This window comes from Hesperophylax consimilis, chromosome 12, assembly GCF_061612785.1.
Source record: "Hesperophylax consimilis isolate HC1 chromosome 12, BYU_Hcon_1.0, whole genome shotgun sequence".
NCBI classification, from domain to species: Eukaryota; Metazoa; Arthropoda; class Insecta; order Trichoptera; family Limnephilidae; genus Hesperophylax; species Hesperophylax consimilis.
In genome coordinates this window covers 14,253,652-14,274,860 of record NC_142847.1, presented here as the reverse complement: position 1 = coordinate 14,274,860, position 21,209 = coordinate 14,253,652, and the positions used below count along the sequence as shown (strand labels likewise).

At 34.7% G+C, this 21,209-nt stretch overlaps 2 protein-coding genes across 3 annotated transcripts in view; both read right to left on the bottom strand.

Moving 5' to 3' along the window:
* The window catches only part of LOC149419188 (uncharacterized), a 329,274-nt gene extending 316,687 nt beyond the window's left edge, over positions 1-12,587 (bottom strand). For both annotated transcript variants that reach the window (XR_016302866.1, XM_089637729.1), the window contains exon 1: positions 12,085-12,587. Coding sequence is in view for 1 of the 2 variants with exons in the window: in XM_089637729.1 (XP_089493855.1) it covers positions 12,085-12,563 (479 nt within the window). In the remaining variant the exon portion in view is untranslated. The remainder of the gene's footprint in view (positions 1-12,084) is intronic.
* A 152-nt stretch (positions 12,588-12,739) lies between these two features.
* LOC149419187 (uncharacterized) overlaps positions 12,740-21,209 on the bottom strand; it is a 261,970-nt gene continuing 253,500 nt past the window's right edge. Inside the window, exons 3-4 of the mRNA XM_089637945.1 lie at positions 12,947-14,567; positions 12,740-12,813 (exon numbers count right to left, since the gene is read on the bottom strand). Of these exons, the coding sequence (XP_089494071.1) occupies positions 12,740-12,813; positions 12,947-14,495 (1,623 nt within the window). The 5' untranslated portion in view covers positions 14,496-14,567. The remainder of the gene's footprint in view (positions 12,814-12,946; positions 14,568-21,209) is intronic.

Genomic DNA, 21,209 nt, shown 5'->3' with positions numbered 1-21,209 from the left:
ATATAACAAATCATATCTCATAAATAAGTTTAAATATTGAAGACAATATTGGCGAATTTTAAACGAAAATTTGTAATAGAAAAAGGTACGCTCTCATCTCGGATAGATGTCGCACATTAAAATAAAAATAGGATCTATTTATCTAAGACACTGTCTAGATTGTATTTAGTTCGACGGCCGGCGTGGTCTAGTGGTATACGCTTTTGACTACAGATCTGAAGGTCGCGGGTTCGAACCCGGCGTGCGCAAATAAATTTTATTTGATTAATTTGTGTTATTTCACAATTAATTAATTAAAAATAATATATAGTATATTTGCGGCACGTTCCAGAGTGGAAGATACTCTCAGTATCGCCCTGGTGTAAGACCACCATTCAGAATTGAAACGTTGCTTGAAATGGCTTTAGCCGTGTTTGGTGACCAGATCTGAATAGCCAGGTACTTCCCCACCTTCTTCTCCCCCATCTCCCTCCCCTCCCCAATACCCTCAGCCTCACAACATACCCCAATTGGGGATGCCATAGTCTCACTGGCTCCAGACGGGAGCAGTTGGGACTCTTGTGCGGTAATACTGTAAAAAAAAAAAAAAAAAAGTTCGAGTTGAATCTTGTGATCATACATAAAGATAGTACAACTAGTAAAAATGTGCGGTGGACAAATGAAGATAATGTTGGTAGTTCTTATTCGAAGTACGATACAGTTAAATATGACCGAAGGAGATTGGGTCAAATTAGCTCAGTTGGTAGAGCGGCGCCCCGGCAACGCGAGGGTCCTGGGTTCATGTCCTAAATGTGACCGTATCATTTTTCTGTTTCAATTTTTCGTTTAAGAATCGCTAATATTGTCTTCAACAATTAAATATAATAATTTAAGCTTTTACTCATTACGTTATTCCAAAAATAAATGGTAAGTCATTTTCCAATTGATAGTGATTATAACATACTAAGTTGTATGGACATAAGTAACGATAATGTTTGGGATGTTTTTCACAAGCTGTACACATAATTACTATGTTACTATGATATAGTAACTTTTGTGATGAAATTGTTAACGAGATATTCACCATTAATATTGATTTTAAACGATTAGATTTGGTTGTGTAGACGTAAGCTGATAATGCAAATGTTGCAAGCTAAACAAACAACAAGTTTTAAATTAGAAAGCTCGCCATTTGTCATTGAGATAAGACTTGACCAACAAAATTGATAACAATTATAATTAACATGCTCCGAGTTCTGATAAGCTTTACAAATAAAAGGATGCAAGTCACAAGTGGTAAAATAGAATGCTGATACCAAATTGCAATTAATATTGATTTTATAAGATAAGGCTTGTTGTATGAACAAAGGTTGATAACAGTGATTTACAAGTTCTAATCCGCAATGCAAACAAAAAGGAATAAATTAAACATAGAGATATTAATTAATTATTACGAATACATATTGATAAGGTTTAATTTAATATTCTAACAATATATATATATATATATATATATATATATATATATATATATATCCTAAAACGCGTGAAAGACACGTGAATCATACCGAAATATTGAGAATACATTTCGAATACAATTTTAAAGAAAATTTCTTCACCAACCGTTGGCAATCCACTGTTAAAATGAAGGTCATCAAATTTCATAAAACTGTTCTCACTTGTCTTCTGATATCAAATTGTTTAACCAAACATAATACATACCCATCATATTATATATACATTGCATTTGGGGCCTTGAAAGTATCTCTCATTAAAATATCAAAATAATATCGAAATTTGTTTTTGGGTTTTTATGCCGTGTTGATCTTCCTCCTTTAGCATATGCTTCGGAAAATATTAGAGTTTAAACTAGGCTAAAGAATAATCACGATAATACAACAGTGTTCTTTATAAATACGTAGCAAATTACCTTACTTAGGGTTTTCTAAAAGGAACTGACTATTCAACGGACTAAAATTACAATTTTTGTACTTTAAGTAACTATTAACATTGTTAGACTTGAAACATTTATCAAAAAATAAGTGACGTTATTGTAATTGTATTCGTCCGCCATAACAACGTTAGGCAACATTTTTTTAAAGTAACAGTAAGTAGACAGATTCAGTAAAAGTTTTAATACATCGCTAGTGATTCAGTTAACGGTTCTCATATTACTATGTTCATTTACGAGTTATCAATTCCTGTATTCTACATCAAAAGATATTTTTGTACATTCTAGAATATGTAGGTAATCTTTTCGGCATAGATTGATCTATCTGAATTCAGGAAATGGCTTACCGAGCGAATCTCCGAGCAACAGTTTCGCAAGCGGCGAAAGCGCAGATCAGCCCGGTGCAGCAATATCACTTCACTGTGGTGGGAGTGTGGGAGAACTATATTATTATTCTATTGTGGCGAAACCCGACACAATAAAGCGCTTTGAGCGAATTAGTCGATAAACAAACCTCTATGAATGAAATAGGAGGAAGGTTGAACACTACGCTAATGGGGATTTTGGGTGAAATAATTGTGTGGAAATCAATGAAATCAACAATCAATTTTTATTTTTATAAGCAATAATTGTTCGCCTGAAACACTCATCCACATTGAAAAATCTCCTGATGAAAAATGTAACAAGCTCGCGGTTTAGCTCGCGGTCCAACTTTTGAATCGGAGGGAATCGACTCCGATCATCGCGAATAATAATAATAATATTTGGATGCTTTGTATAGTGCCGTTTTTGTGCAAAATCACCTCAAGGGCGCTGTACAAATAAATAATACACTTTTACAATGATATACTAACTATATATGGAGATAATATACAATACCATACTTACCTGGTAGGTCACTTGAGATTAACACTTAATTAACATTAACTAATTGTTTATTAGCGAAATTTAGGTACCGGATTTGGGACATTAGAAAATTGAATATAACTGGACTTTCTCTCAGGAATGGTATATTTAATTTAAGGGTATGACAGCTTGAAAAGGTAAGTTTTTAGTTTAGACCTGAATTCTGTTGGACTTGTTATGAATCTTAGTTCCGGAGGGAGTTTATTCCAAGCCTTCGGCCCAGATACTCCGAAAGCGCGATCATCAAACTTAGTATTTGGCTTGCGCTTAGGTTCTATCAGTCTGCCTACAGCGGATGTTATAATTGTAGGATTTCTGAAGTATTTATAAAATGTTTGTTTCATGATAATTGCAATCAAAAACAAAATTTACCATTCGAATGAACACAGTTAGTTATTATTTCAGTTCTGTCAAGCAACTAGCCTATAATGATATAATAACAGAACTTGAATAGGACTTTCACAGAACCCGAAAATGAACGTTGAAATTTGATGAATTGTTCAAATTCTATGAAACAACGTAATCTTTAAAAATCGTTACTCAAATTTAGACCATTTAGTCAGAGATGTGATCAAAATAAATTCAAATTTAGAATATAGAATAATCATCAAAATAAAATAATTTTGGTACCTTCTTTATCGTTCGTCTGATATGATTTAAAATTATCAGTTCCAATTTATAAGTTTGTGAACCTAGTATGGTACTTTGGTGGTTGAGAGAAATCAAATTAAAATATAATGTTCAATAAAATGAAAACAAACACTCTATACTTTGCTTCCGATTCGGCCGCTTGGCTAATCATGTGCCTCGACAGAGAACTAAAATACATACAATTTAATACAGGGTCTTCCTGAAAGGATTGGAAAACGGCAATGCATTCTATTTGTAATTAGTATACATAAAGGGGCTTGAGAATTATGTATTTTACCAATCAAACAGAAATCAAAACTAAAATATATATGAACACCATATTTTAACAGCCTAACACATGCCTTCAATTCCTACATTCTTGCATACTGTGAAATACAATGTTCAACAGTCGTTTCGGATTTCCTGGTGAGGAACATTCAACATTGCAATGTTACCGTAGTGTTCCGACACACTGGTGACTTATGAAACTCACAGTGTGGGTACATTGTACATTTTAATGTATTCCGAAACACTACCATACATTATTCTGAAATACTGCAATACAGTACTCGTAGCTCGTAGGTTGTATAGAGCCAACGAACGGTATCGAACGGTTTGTAAACGTTAAATAACCTATGTCATGATATTGAATAATAGGTCATTTACAATTCACTGTTTGTGAGAAAATTATTCAAATTTTAAATCCAGACTAGCGATAAAGTAGGTACTGGGTACCTACCTATAATATATTTTACTATGCGATTATTTCTATTCTATATTTGAAAAATGCTTCTGTAGAACAAAATTTCGCAGTTTTTATCTTAGTGATTTTAGAATATAATAATATATTATATAAACGGATTTGGTGTTTCTGCTGGTTATTTCTCACAAATACGCATGTATTAAACTGAAGTTCTTTCTATGAACTATTTATTGTGTTGTTAGACGTTTGGAGTATTGAGCGGTTCCTCCTCCTACATCTGTCCTGATCCTAAAAAGCTATCCGTTAACGTTAACTCAAGAAGAAGAGGAAGCAATACACGAGTCAATACCCTAAAGTAATTGAATCTTTTTGACTGAATGCATTGAAAGTACGCTATAATTCCTTCATTAATGAATTTCAATTGTGCACAAACAAGTATATCTAATAAAACATGCGTCAAAAATGTAGTGTTTATAAGTTTATATCACGCTCCGGAGTGGATGAACAATTTCAGAGACGTACTCTCAAAAAGCTGATTGAAATAAAGTTCCCGGCTAAAGCGACTGAGCAAGTGAAATAATGTTTTTAACTCAACTAATATTTTGTAGGCAATCTCCGGAGAGAGAAGAGATTTATATTTAGAGAGTTTGTTGTTGTTCAAAGTGAGAATTGAAATAAATTAACGCCCTCAGTACTAGCGAGCAAGTTGTTGAATGGTGTGTTGCGAATTTAAAAATTCAATCGAAGATCTCAGCTCATTTCTAAAACATATATATTATGGTATACTAATAATCCGGAGGTCGCGGGTTCAAATCCCGTCGTGCGCAAGTAAATTAAATCATTCAAAATAATATATGCTATATTTCCGACACGTTCCAGAGTGGAAAATACTGCTGAAAGACTACCATTCAGAATGCAAACGTTGCTTGAAATGGCTTTAACCGTGTTTTATGATCAGATCTGAACAGTCAGGTACTCCTCCACCTCCCACTACCACTACATACCCCAATTATTGGGGATGCCAGTCTCAACGGCTCCAGGCGGTTGGGAGCAGTTGGGATTCTTGTACGGTATTCACATAAAAAAAACATTTTCTATTGATTTACTTCTTTTAACGTCTAATTTATATTCGCTAAATGAATAAAAATGAACATCTTAAGAGGAAACTACAAGCCAAAAATGTGTATATTCTTTGTATAACCTTATATTGTAGGTAATAGGCATTAAAATCACTTGAAAAAAGGAGTCTAGAAACGTTCGATTTCAAGCACAAAACTGGTTTTTAATTATTTTGTAAATAATTTTATAAGAAAGCAAAAAAGTTAATCAAGTGAACCTGTCACAGATAATCTTAGCTATAATACTGTATTTTTAAAAAGTTGTTTCCTTTATGCGTTCATACATTTCTATTGAAGAAATATTTTTTTTAGAAGTTTACATTTATATTTTTTTAATGGTAATTTAATTTTTATTTGTATTTTACTCAAGCTAAACGATAGGAAAACCTTCAATTTATCTAAAGCATATTTTTGGTATTCATAATGTACACCAATTCGTTATAAAAATTAATCAAAATAGTTATTTAGCATTAAGCTTCGCCTTAAGAGCCAACCAATTTAGATAAATAATGTTAAAATATGCCAAGGTCAAGGCCAAAATTTTACAGTTTGATAATGCCTTCAGAGGGCGAAAGAGCTGTAATAATAATTACACAGTTTTTTAAAAATAAACTGTTTTTATAAACCCAATAACAATATTATTGAATATATAAAAAATAAAAAATTAAAATGGAGTTCTACAAATTAAACTTAGTAACAATAAATTTAGAAACTAAAATAGGTAATCAATGGAAGAATGTATTTAATATAGGATAAAGAACAGTTTTAATTTATTTGCAATTCATAGCTCAGATCTTAGTTTTAATTTCAGTACTCGTATTCGCAACACTCCCTACATGAATTAAATTTGGTCGCTAAGTACGGAAGCACAACGCTTCGAAATCAGTTTTCTTTTATACAGTAAAGCCAAAATGATTAAGCAATTTGAGAAATTATACGTTTGCTTGCCTGTTATTTGACAACACAGAACGAATTGGAAAAATGGCTTGTATCGCTTTTAATGACGTAACAAATTGCAATTTTAATTGCGTGGGCAATGCCATAAGAATTCACTCATCTCGATTTAACTAATTCGATTGAACGAATAATCAAAATGCTAATATTATGATCATGTTAAATTAACCTAATTGAATAAGCATCAAACCCCGTTGGAACTGTACGATGTTGTTTTCAAAGGTAATTCAAGATGTTTCAGGAATGTGCGTTGTAAATTGAGAAAAATTATCATAAATTGGATGACATATCATAATTTGGAGAAACTTGTCAAAAATAGTGCTTTTATGGAGTAATTTACACGTTCATTTTGATTTTCTTAATATCTTAATATCGAAAATATAGTTGAATGCGTGTTATTCATTCATCAATGAAATGGCCCCACCCTACTTCTCTGAACTATGCGTCCCGGAAAACACTGGTCTGAGGAAGTCAACTCTTAGATCAGCAACATCATCAGCTGTAGGCAGACTGATGGAACCTAAGCGCAAGCCAAATACTAAGTTTGGTGATCGCGCTTTCGAAGCATCTGGGCCGAAGGCTTTGAATAAACTCCCTCCGGAACTAAGATCCATAACAAGTCCAACAGAATTTAGGTCTAAACTAAAAACTTACCTTCGTAAGCTGTCATACCATTGTCATACCCTTAAATTAAATATACCATTCCCGACAGAAAGTCCAATTACGTCCTAAATCCTGTATCTAAATTTCGCTAATAAACAATTAGTTAATGTTAATTAAGTGTTAATCTCAAGTGACCTACCAGGTAAATATGGTACTGTATATTATCTTCATCTATAGTTAGTAGATCATTGTAGAAGTATATCATATATTTGTACAGCGCCCTTCAGGTGATTTTGCACAAAAACGGCGCTATATAAATCATCCAAATATTATTATTATTATTTAAAGTGAAAATTTACTTTTACCGTCTGACGAAACGTAAAGATGCTTTGATCTTTAGTAGAACTGTAATAAAAGATAATTTATAGCGAGGCGACTCAAATTCAGTTGCGCAAAAGATGTATCAAATAAAGGAAGGTAGATTATTCAAATCAGGACATTGTTTCAGTCCACGGATGAGAGTTACGTCTCATTAGATAACGTTGGAGACGAGATGAGATGTAATATAAGGTGGGAACAAAAAACACACCGTTCCGCCTCGGAGACAATGCGAAATCACAAAGAGAATGCGCCATTCAAATAAAAGACAAACATTAATGTTAAAAGTTGTGCGTAACAAGAAGTAACAATACAGGTAGCCTCTGTTCACGGGTGTTTACAGTAATTCAACAAGAACAAGACAGACACTCGTCTATCCGCGAGTTGAGACAAGACCAAAGAAAGAGTTTAAATTCTGATGGTACAAAGAATTGTCAGAAATGAAAAAGTTTGGGTCCGGGTTCAAAGAAGGGAATATAAACAAACAATTAAAAAGTAATGGTAGCTATACATCCAGAAAAATACATCTTTACTAGACATATACCTCAACAATTATTCAGGGAAGGAAATATTCATAAAAATCAATTGAAAAAACTGCATTTATTTTCACTAAAATAAAACAAAAAACAAAAAAAAAATTTTTTGGGACGGAATGACTAAATATTCGTATCTACGCAACATACCCCCACTTTTCGGATGCTTTGCGAACACGAACTCTTTATGATTAAGGCCCCTTAGTAAGCGTTCAAAGATGGTTTGAAAGGGAGATATGTAAATACCAATTTTAGGAGTGCGCTAATATTGAAATACGATAGTAATTAAGCGAAAATGGAGTAAATACTTAATAAAACACGACTCGTTTGAAATATAGCAAAAACCTTTCGACAAATGCTTTAGTTGCATTTAAAGATACACTAATTTTTTTCATATATATAACATATTAAATAACAGAACAAAACTTTTTTTAATAATTTTCGGAGTTTACTTAGCGATTTTTTTTCTATCGACGGAATTTCATATAATTAACGATTCTGCAAAACAAATGTATAGATATTATCTTCAAAAATATTTTTTTTTATGGAACTTAAAAACTTAAAGAGTTAACAAGAAAATTGTTATAAATCGGTATAAATTGGGTTACTTGGGCACCCGTTTTTCGGAGGCTTAACGGGTGTAACCATGGGACTATAATATCAGTACTCTTTAGGGTGTAACCTTAGTAAGTAAAATTGTAAAGCTAAGCTCATACTACACTTTTTCGACCAATTAAAAAATACACTCTCATAATAAAAACATACACATTATAGGTAGTAAAACGTAGTGAATAATGTGAAAATATTGTAATTTTGAACGCAAATGAAAGGCATTCATTTGGAAAGTCATCAGATCAAGTGGTAATCGCCAAAATCACGCAAATTCACAAATTGAATGAGAGAATTATTGAGGGTGATCTGTATGAATGGATTGTTGCGCTTTGTGTTTGATTTCCCCGCGCTTTGCATTCAAATTTGAGTGATTGATTTGTACCAATACATCATAAATCAATACATCAATAATAACTTCGTTTCCTATGTGATTAAAGCTTAAATTGGCATCATAGCATTCAAGAGTCTTCACATTAATTTCCCTCCTATAGAATTGAATTCACGAGTAATATCAACGCGTGGGAAGTGTACGAATCGTATTACGAATGAACAAACATTTGTGATTTTTAAAAATGGTTTCAGTGTCGGCTTCCGACTTTTTCCAGGTAGACTGACAGTATTTTAGGACTTTCTGGTAACATCCAACACCTGACGATATGACACAAAGCAGTTAAGTTCGCTACATCAACATTACTTTCAAAAGATTACCCAAGTTTCCAAAAAAAAAAACTTGCACACATGTTGTGAATGATATACCTTGGGAGAGGTTTTGTAAAGAAGTTTTTGAGAGACACATTGACTGATCGATATGCCTTCTTCTTAAAATGATAATAAGCCTAATGTATAGAAATTTTAAAAGCTACCTGCTAACAAAGCCAGTCTTATACACGAGAATAAGATCTTTTGTCATTCAGCAAAGGATACTCCAGGACTCGTATTGAAAACGAATGTACAACTTTTGTAAAGATACATTTTTGCGGATGTTTATGTAATGGTGCATACTGCAGCATTTCGGAGGGTGGAAGGTAAGTGTAACATGTGCAACCATCAAGTGTTTTAGTTTTTTTTTTTATATAACTAAAGGTCGGTTGATGAGGTTAAGTATTTACGACATAGACTAAAAATATCTTATTTGGGGATAATAGATTGAGTTTTCTTCGGTCTTTAGCGTTTGGGTTGTGTTATTGTTTTGGCCTTGCAAACAACGATAATAATAATAGGCTAATGTTTAAAATGCTATTTTGTGAAATATCACCTAAGAGTAGATAATAGGTAGCTTGAAACTTTGGTTATGGAACCTTATTGACTTAGACACGAGGAAATGGAAAAAAAGAAAATAGGTTACGTATTTAAAAAAATATGTCGCAGGTTTAAAGTTTAGATTTGATAAAAGAGATACAATTTGTCACAATAACTATTTAAGTTCAAATAGGAAATTTACATTATGGTTCAACGGGCTAGTGCTGGAGGAAGCCTTTTAACTAAAGTGTATGTTTATAAGCTATTATTTATGCTAGGTGTGTTTATATTTTGAATCACAGTTGCTTCGCTTGAATATTTGATTAGCGTTCGTTTCTTTGTGTACCTATATCGCGTAATCCATCAAACGATTTAAAAGAAAATTACTTTTCTTTTCTATTATCATCCGAATCACTATTAAGTGGTTACGAGCACCAACAGAATGTTTAGAAAGTAAACAAATGATATACCGTTAAAAATACATATAAATACATCATAAACAACGCTGCAGAAATCAGTAATGTCGGTTCCTATTCCTAATGGTGTTAATTCGCCTTCATACAAAAGAGATAAAGACTTCAACTCAATGTGGACGACTCTTTTCAAGAATACAGTTACTAATGGAGATACTTGAGACTTCTTTAAATCTTTGATTATTTGTCTCCATGAGGAGTACCGTTCTGCTGATGATAATTGCGACTGTTAACTTGTGACCGACAATTTTCTCATGGCTGCCGGAGAAGTAGTGCCAAGTTAATTAATAATAATGGTTGCATTCCCAGAATTTGCACAATGGCATATTTGATCGTGTTTTTATACACCAACACTTAAGATCTGTAAGTCTATAAGAACACCTAATAGTGTTATCCATTGTATCAGATACCTTTATTCTCAACTAATACATTCCACCTGTAGATGTAAAAAATGAAAATCTCAATTTAATATTTAGCCCGTGGTTCTCATTCAACAAAATAACACTTTTTAATTTTTTAAATTGGATGTTTTGAGTCTTTCTAATTTATTATTTTTATTTTGACAAGTTATTGCAGAAATCCGAACCTTTTTTTATGTTTCCGACATTTTTAAATTTGTTTTATAATTTTATTCATACAGCCATTATATGTATATTGTTAGGTTTATAGTGCGATGATTTTCACAAAATAACATTGTGTCTTGTGCCAAATATAATGAATTTTCCCCTTTTGCTGATTAGGTTATTCTTTCTGCGACTAGACGAGATATCACAATTTTCCAAGGGCCAATTTTTTCACAGAATTTAAACAATTTTAAAGTGCTGTTATTATTTCAAATATGTGAAATAACTGGCCAGTAATGATATGATAACAGTAACAAAGCGATGATGTATCTATGTTCGAACGGTGTCTAAATTTCTTTAATAAACAATTTACAACACAAGTGAACTCCCACGTAAATATGGTCCTGTATATTACCTGTCTGTACAGAATTACAGAATATAAATAAATAGCAATATATGTACATTCTAATGCAGCATCACGTCCATCGGTCAAATGCATTGTTTTTATTTGTATTAGTGATCGACAAGCAGGTGGTCTAGTCTATAGTTAGTAGTAAGAAGTAAAAGGATTGTAGAAATTTGATAAATTGGTAAAATTCTGTAAAATAACTGGTTCTAAAAGTCATTCATAATCATTGTAGTGGATGTAGCAACCATGTTTCCGTTTTAATATAATATGAACGAAGCAATAATCAAAACGATTGAATTTATCACGTAGGTGAGCATTGATCATTGTGAATTAGTTTTGTTTTTCTCATGATTTCCTTAGACCTCCCTAGAAAAGAAATCAGGAGAAAAACAATACAAGATGTGCAAAAAACAATAAAATAATTCACAATTATCAATGCTCAGCTACGTGACAAATTCAATTGTTATGATTATTTATTCGTTCGTGTTATATTAAAACAGAAAAATGTTTTAGCTACAAGTATAATAATAACTTATACGGAACGTTTGAGGCATCCATCTGAGTGTAAATTTAAATTCTGAGGTGTCATAAATGACATATCAAATTACAGTTTTCTATCCTCTAGGTCAAGATTCTTGGACTAGATTGGTCTGCTAAAATATTCAAGAGGAAATTAAACAAACGGATGATTGGAAGTAACGGAATGGTCTGGGACAGCTGCGAGCTGCGAGCACAGGTAGAAACTTGTTTATTTGTCACTGACAATGAAAAATGAGGAAACTTGGAGTGACGAAACGAAACCAGTAAAAGCAGAGGAGTAACCGAAAACTGCATCACAACCAGTTATGGTTTCATAGCCTTAAAAAACTATAATATATTACATTCTGGTCATGGTTTTCCTTATACAAGTTCTATAAAGATTTGTATCTCTGAAGGTATATAAATATATTATGTTGATGGTTGATGACAATATTATTGTTGTGTTGTGTTGATGTTTTGATGTATTTATATTAGAGAATACGCTAATGCTTACCTTCTAAGGCTGACTGGCTGGAAGGGGTAGGCGTGAGGCTGCCCAGGCAGAGGCAGGGGTAGGGCGGGATGAGCGTGAGGCAGAGTGCTGTAGGGCGGCGGGGCCAGCGGAGGCGGAGGCCCCTGGGGCTCCTCCGTCTGGGCCCCGCAGGAAGCCCAACTCCTGCAGGGCGTCTCCTGGACCACCTGCACCCTGGCCAGCTCGGGAGGCCGAGGGGTGTGCTGGATGGCAGTCTGGCTGACACCGCAAGAACTAGTCACTGCCCTAGAGCCGATCACTTCACCATTAACACTCACAGTGTTATCACTGACACTGACGCGTTCATCACACACACTGGCAACACAATTGGTAATCTGCACGGTAGGGTCACTTCCGACCTGTTTTGGTTCACTTTGGGGCACATGGGCATTAGCATGGGCATGTAATTGCGCGGGCTGGACGGCCCGGCAGTGCGCTGGCGCGGGGACCGTTAGGCGCATGGCGACCGCGCACGACTCCCCATACCGAGTAGCGAGGAGCGAGTGCGCGCCCGCTGCCACGCCGCTCTCGCCGGGTCCCCCCGCCCCGGACCCCTCGCGGCACTCGTACGGCTGCCACAGTAGGCACGACAGGGCCTCCTCGGCGTTGCGGTGCCGCACGGCGCCCCTCCTCGCTGCTAGGGACAGGGGCCGCGGGCGCTCCACCGGACGGGGCTCCCTGCCTGCATCGGAGGCGTACTCAAAACAACTCCTTGATTTAGGGATTTGCCGGGAATAAGTAGAACACAGAGCTGAGAAATTTTCCAGTGGACCGCCAGTAACACTGTTCCGCGACCCGCGTACGCCTGAAAAATCATTTTCCGATATTTCTGCGCTCGTCGCACTAATCGACGAGACATCACTATTGTTAATTGTACTGCATTTACTTTCTTCGAATTCGTTAATTTGTCCATAAACCTTAGGTAGAGTTGCATTTGCATCGCAAACATCGATGGAACTATACAAATTAAGGTTTCTCTCAACTTTTTGATTAGGTGTAAGAGCACTGGTATTATTTGGAGAATAACTAGGACTTCTATTAAAATTGTAACTTCTATAAATTGTATGGGGATAGCTAAGCCTTGTTTCACTATTTTGATTGAACGTTGAAGTATCATTATTATTTGTTCTGGAAGTAATCGAAGCGTTTCCGTAATTTCTTTCGATACCAATATTATCGAGACGGTCCCGTTGTATTGACTCGCGCAAGAGTTCAGGCGAATGGCATTTGAATGATGGACTCTCGTCTTTGACATTATGCAACTCGATATCAGCTTCCGTTCCACTGATTTCACGGTTTTTGCTCGCCGCAGAATACAGAGAAACATACCTGTGATCTGAGACACTTTTATGCCTGTTTCTTCTTGATCGACAAGATATTTTATTGTTCCTAAGAGGAGATATTTTAGAATAATTAAATCTGCTGCTACTCGGCGTATCTTGGTCATTTGTTGGTACGCTAGGTGGGCTGATGCTTGTGGATGGTGTTGGACTACTTTCCCTGAAAGCCTCAATAGCCTGACATCCATCAATGGTTCGAAACATACAGCTCGAAGATTCCGATTGAATTTTACTAGTGTCGTTTTCATTCGTGGTTTTTGAAATGTTACCTCTAAATACATCGACCGTTTCCTCTTTCCTGTCACTGATATCTGAATCAGAGTTGAAACTTTTATAACAAGACTTATCAGGCGTGATACTGCAAGACGAATCTTTGTAATTATTTCCGTGGTCCATTTTCGAATAATCTGAATTACCAGGTAGAATAAAATGTTCACTATTGAAACCAGATTCTTCCCTAGCAGTTTGCAAGCTCTGACGATGGACGAAGACTTCAACGCTTCTCGGGTTCCTTTTAACCTTTGACGAAGTCTGAGTTTCATCTTCCTCTTTGATAATTTCGTAAGCTGTTGATCTAAATTGAATTGAGTTATCTTGTTTATCTGGAGCTCTATTGATGCATTTTTTAGTCTCTTCCGGAAATAGTAATTGACGTTTAGGATATAATTGATTATTAAGGCTTGATAAAAGACGAACCTTGCTCGATTCGTCTGTTGTTCCCTTTTTGGATTGTATATTCTCGTTAGGTTCAACAAATGTAGAATAAAGAGAAGGTCGTGCAGACTTTTCAACTCTTTCGTAAGATATTTTTCTTTCTTCAGAAATTTCATCATGTTTAGAGCTGTGTATATCAAAAATACCATTAGATGATGTTGAGGAATTGTTGGAGTTCGGCTGTTTTTGGTTTTGTTTAGGGTGGTTTTCGTCGTCGAAGGTGCCGGGGGCGCATGAGAGTAGAGGGGGCCTGCCCTCGAGCAGCTTCCTGGGGCGGGGAGGCGTTCCACCCTCGCGGGGGGCAAGGGGGGCGCAACTGGCGAGGCCATCAGCCCGCATTGGCTGACAGAGCTACATTACCCTTTACGTTACACCAACCACCCTCTGGAGTTTTCACGATGCGAGGTACATCTGAAAAAGAGATAAGTAGATCTTAGGATTCATAAACGCTCAATGACTTTATCAAGGGCATCTGAAATTTTGCGGCAGAACCAAGGGATGTCCCGTTGAATTAGTTTAATATATTAAAAAATTTAATCGGCTGATAAGAAAAATATATTTCTTAATTTCTTCCAGTTAATTTCAATTAAGGCGACATAAGACTCTAATAGCGGGGGGTTTGCTCTAGGCTTACGTTTTAATTATTTCTGAATCTCCAATGTTTCTAGATCCCTACGTGTGTAAGTTATTTATGTTGAGTATTAATAAAAACTGGATCCTACCATTAAAATATTTTATGTAAAAAAGATTTACAAATTTCATTTCCTTTATTTTGTTTCAAATGTAAAATTAGCGGTGAGAATCAGATTTTATTTTTCTAGATGATGAATTAGTAACTTCCAGAGAGATCCCTATAGAAACATTTGAGATTTTAGTAATATGTTCATTAGAAATAATTAAAATATACCCCACGGAAAGATGGTTTTCTAGACCTGCTAGGACAAAGTCGACCATAGGTTCATCCATTACGCCAGGCCGCGCGCCGAATATTGTTTTTAAGGCGATTCCATACGTAGTAATGCAAAATCATGTGTTTTTGGTTTGAAAATTTGGTCGCCTAGAAATGTTTCAGATGCTTTAATTAAATACTGTGAGTAGAATACATCTTGGCCTTTGAAATAATCGAGTATTTTTTAGATAAGTCTTTTTGTAAGCCCAGAAAAAAATAATGTAAAGGCCTATGAAAACTGCTTCAAAGTTCAAAATCTCCTACTTACGAACCCATTTTCGGTTATAATTTTATTGTTTAATGTGGCAAATTAAGTTATTTGTAAAATGATAGAAAAAAAAATATTTATGCCTGAACATCCACAAAATAAAATAAAAGGCACTTTTTGTCCATGTTTTTTTCTTGCATAAATCAAAACAGCTGGATTGTGTTAAGCGGGAATTTAAACCTTATCGCCACCTACGTAAGGGTTGTTATTGATAGCGACTCAATTTAAAATATTACACGACGTAGTGCATCGCCTTAAGTGTGTACAATAACAAAAGTACTATGAAAGTAGTTACAGCGTAATATTCGATAAGTTTATTCTCAGTATTACAAAAATAAACATGCATGTTTATAATTAGTAAACCTTTATTACGTCCGATTGGGTGTTTTACAGAAAAGCTTAGTGAATATAACTATAAAAGGTGCATAAATATTACATAAACTTAACAGATTATTTTGTTTTACATAAGTATTAAATAATTAAACATATTATTACATCATTTGTATTTGACAACACAAGAAAAATATGTTAACTTGCGTCCCCAAGATTCCCAGTATGTTTTTTATTAAATTATTGTCTTCCTATGATTATAAGATTTCTTAGTAATTTAGTTAGCTAGTTTGAAAACTTTTTTCAAATAACATTACGCCAATTTTTTTATTCTAGGTCATCATATATGTATATATATATATATAAAAATGAATTTTTCTTTGTTTGTGCCTTATAGACTCAAAAACTACCGGACCGATTTTCTTAAAATTTCAATATTTATACTTAATCGTGCCAGGAGTTTTTGGAGAGTGGTTTGAATAGTAGAAAAAATCACTGGAATCAGGTACGGAGTCGAATTAAAGGAATTTAATTTTTCAACAGTAACAACGGAATTTCCTTTAGAAACGATAGATTATGATTTCTTATTACATTCATTGAAATTGCTTAAGTTAAGTGATTTGAGAAAAAAAATTCATCTTATATTTTTATACAAAATTATAAATTATCAGTTGGATAGCCCTGACATATTAATGTTGATAAAATTTCATGTACCTACCATTAGATTAAGGTCTTCTAGTATGTATTATTGTGACAATTATACCACAGTCTCAGGATATAACTCAGTTATAAAAAGATTGCACACACTTGGGAACTTTTATGCTAAAATCGCAGATGATTTTAATATTCCCCTTGTAAAGTATAAAGCTGCACTAATAACACATTTTAACGCCACTTATTTTAATGAGGTCACTACATAACAGGCTTATGTTATTGCTTCTTTCTTTACTATTATTTTATTTGTTATGTTTTAACTACATTTAATTCTTTAATTTTTCTCATCAAAATTAAATACTGCACTATGTTTATGTAAAAAAATAAAATAAAAACTTTGTATGTAAATGGCACTTGTGACATAAATTCTAAATAAATAAATAAATAAATGGTAGAAAATGTCCGGACGCAAAAGGAAGTAATTGCGTGATGAAATCAATAATACTCAATGCCAGCCTTCCAAAATATCAAATTGACAAACTTCAATCAGTGTTTAATGCAGCAGCACGGCTCATAACCGGGGTTTCTAAATATTCGCACATTTCAGAACACCTTCGTAACCTTCACTGGCTCAAGTGCCCTGAAAGAATCCAGTACAAACTGTGCTGGATGGCAGAGGCGGATTTGCAGTCTTGGCCGCCCTAGGCCCCAGACCATGTAGCCGCCCCTTTCTCAGTACCCATCATATTGACCAGGAGTATCCAAACTTTTCAGTACGTTCCTAGGGTCAAAACCGTTTTAATTTTCCTGCCATTATCATTCATGGTTCATGGGGTGAGATTTGTCCCGGTCTTGGCGGCGGATACGTCTGCCCACCTGCTGCGTGGCGGGCCGGATCGAGAGAGACTGGGTGAGGGAGGCCTTTTGACCTTTCCAGCCGGACTATCTTGACCCATCGCCTTGCACCGCAGTTGGGGGATGTATTCATACGTATGTCACTCCTGGACACACTAATCCCCAGATTCCTACCCACCCTTCATACATTTTCCTTTTCAGAACTTCCTATCCTTCCCTTCCTTAAAAAGACCCTCCACACAGCATCACCTAAGATGACATAGGTCGTCAGGGAAAATATTTTCCTCAAAGCCTCCTGTGTGGAATTAATGTAAAAAAATACGCTTGCTAAATTCGCTAGTTCAATTACTGTATAATTGTCGATTGTCGCAGGCCGGATTGATGACATTGGCGGGCCGTTGTTTGGAGACCCCTGATATAGACTATAGACTACATAATGAATTTACTTTATTGACAACTTTTATCGAAATCGATTCAGAAATTTCTTGTTATCATCTGTGACTTTTTTGTCACGATTGGCCGCCCCTAATAACTGGCCGCCCTAGGCCCGGGCCTACATAGGCCTAAGGGCAAATCCGCCTCTGCTGGATGGTGTTTAAATCCATCAATGAAATGGCCCCACCCTACATCTCTGAACTATGCGTCCTGGAAAACACTGGTCTGAGGCAGTCAACTCTTAGATCAGCAACATCATCAGCTGTAGGCAGACTGATGGAACCTAAGCGCAAGCCAAATACTAAGTTTGGTGATCGCACTTTCGGAGTATCTGGGCCGAAGGCTTGGAATTAACTCCCTCCGGAACTAAGATCCATAACAAGTCAAACAAAATTCAGGTCTAAACTAAAAACTTACCTTTTTAAGCTGTACCCTTAAATTAAATATACCATTCCTAAGAGAAAGTCCAGTTATATTCAATTTTTCAATTAAGTCCTAAATCCTGTATCTAAATTTCGCCAATAAACAATTAGAAAATGTTAATTAAGTGTTAATCTCAAGTGACTTACCAGGTAAGTATTGTACTGTATATTTTCTCCATAAATAGTTAAGTAATAACATAGATCACTGTAGAAATGTATTATAAGTTTGTACAGCGCCCTTGAGGTGTTTTTGCACAAAAACGGCGCTATACAGGTCATCCAAGTATTATTATTATTATTATTATACTCATGTGTGGTAAAATTTGGCGCACATGATTTAAGGAGAATGTATGACGTTGAAGTGAATACTAGAATAATTCGATGACGCCCGTAAACTTTTTAAAATTCTTTACAATAATATTATTTCCACCTTAAAAATGAACACAGTTTTCCTGTACACTAGAATCCACTACCTCAAAACTTACTCTAAACCTTCACAACCCCGAGTAACGCCGGGTATAGGTCAGCAAGTATAATGTAATATAAACGTTCTAAATTCTTTTTAAATAAACCTAACATCATCAAATTTTCAAAGACCTCGCAATATTCAGTAAGTACCGGGAGACCAGCACTAATAAAGAGGCCCTTTAAATTGTCGGGACAATATTATTAAGTACCGGTCCATTTAAATTAATTCCGGAGCACGTTTGACGATTCCCTAATCCATTATGAAACTGAATTGAATTGGTTCGTGCGGAGAGTGTGTCATTTTCTAATCTGAACATGACTCAGGGCTTAAGGGTTGGTATCCTACCCTATACACCCTACCCCCCCCCCCAATACCCTCCCGGCCTATGCACAATAAAGTATCATACGTTATAATACCTGCAATTATGGCGCAAAAGCTTTAGAGGATGTTGTAATTTTTTTGCAGAATGCATCTTCTAACAAAACATATCCGTGATAATAGTCAATATAATATCATAATTAACGCATGTACGACACTTTTCAATATACATGATAATTTTCAATTGGTTTATTGTTTCAATTAAAAATCGAAAAAAAACACGTTTGTTTGGTTAAACGTAAAATTTTTTTTTTTTTTAATGATAATACCAAACAAGGCTCTCAAATGCACCTAACCGCCTGGAGCCAGTGAGACTATGGCCTCCCCAATTGAGGTATGTTGTGAGGCTGAAGGTAGTGGGGGAGGGTAAGGAGATGGGACAGAGGAAGGTGAGGAAATACCCGTCTGTTCAGATCTGGTCATCAAACACGGCTACAGCCATTTCAAACAACATTTCAATTATGAATGGTATTCTTACACCAGGTCGATACTGAGAGTATCTTTCACTCTGGAACATGCCGCAAATATATCTTATATTGTATTAAATGATTGGATTGTTAAATATAACAAATTAATCGAATAAAATTTACTTGCGCAAGCTGGGATTTGCCATATACAGATTGCTAGCCAAAAGCCTTACTACACTCGACCACGGCCACGAGCAAGTAAAAAGATATCCCAGTGAAATTACATTCCGTCACAATTTTTTTTTTATCTTTTCGTGTAATAATACCTACACGGTATCCGGAAAATATATTACAAATTTAGAAATGCTAGTATTAATTCTTTTAAAAACAATTTCGTTAAAGACGGGTTGTTTCAAAGAATTTGAACAATTTATCAAATTTCAAAGTTGATTTACAAGTTCTCTACAGGTTCAATTCAAGTTCTGTTATTATTTCAGTTTTGTGAAGCAGCTGGCCAGTAATGATATAATAATAGAACTTGAATAGAACCTCCAAAGAACTTGTAAATCAACTTTGAAATTTTATGAATCGTTAAAATTCTGTGAAACGTCCCATCCTTATTTCACAATTTACTTATAAATCTTTATTTAAAATGTGAATGTTTAGTAAATGAAACATAATAAATATACCAATTATTACACGGAATGTTACAATGTAAGAGGTACTGGGGTTTATAAATGGTGATGATGCTTATCCATAATAATTATAAAATACTTGTCAATCATCAATTTATTCGAATGAAGTTCAAGCAATCGAATATTATTTACATTTGTAAATGATTAACCATTAGTAGAGTGGCGGCTCGTCTAACCAAGAAGGTCTTTTGGTCAAAGACTTCCCAAAATATGCCACAAAAAAGGAGTTAACAAACTACCCGATTGTAAATTTATTTCTAATATTCGTGCATATTCGTACGGTAATAGCGAGTTCCAGTGCCATCTAGCGTCCAAATGAGAAGCTGCTGTATGTACCTAGCGTGAGTCACTGCAGGTTTTTTCCCAAAGCTATCTTCTTTCTTTCTCTTTGCTATGCAGACAAAGGAGGTAAACACTATCATTTCTGGCGTATGCTTAGTATCATACAAAATTTATTTTCAAGGGATTTTCGGACATGACCGCGGTGAGATAGAGATATCTATGACCTAAGAATATTAAGGTACTAGAGAGAGATGTGAAAAAATGTCAGTCGTAAGTTTTTTGTGTTATAAATGATAGCCATATTGAACTTGAATTTATGTTTATCCATTGTTCACGTAATTTGCATGGGATAATTTAAAATGTCAAGTTCTGTGGATATCATTTCGAAAGAAATCACAAACAATTCATTGAATCATGACAAACTTATTCAAATAAAGTGACAATTAGTTTATGTTAAAAGAGAGAAAAATAAAGAGGTTAAAAACAAAAGTTATCATTTTTATCAGTGCATTTGTGGGTGTAATAAAATGAACGTATATTTAATTTTGCTTTGATTGTTTACTATTTAAGTCTAATGATAAAAAAATGACTGAGTTTGGAGTTAAAAATTAAAATTAATACTTTGTATAGGGAAAGATCTTTAAAAGAAAAAAAAAACATTAATTAGTTATATGTGTAAATAAATAATCTTAAATTAAACAATATTGTTCTAACAGCTTCAGAATAGGTGGGTACCGGCAAATTACCTGAATACGTCTGTCTCGACACAGGTGTACCCTAGTGAGACAGATGTCGAAAAATTAATGTAAAAAAACTTTATATTGATAAATAAATTTAAAAAAAATAATTACATACATTGGCGTTTTTATAAATTCAAAGAAATATTTACTGCACAAAAAGAGTACAAAG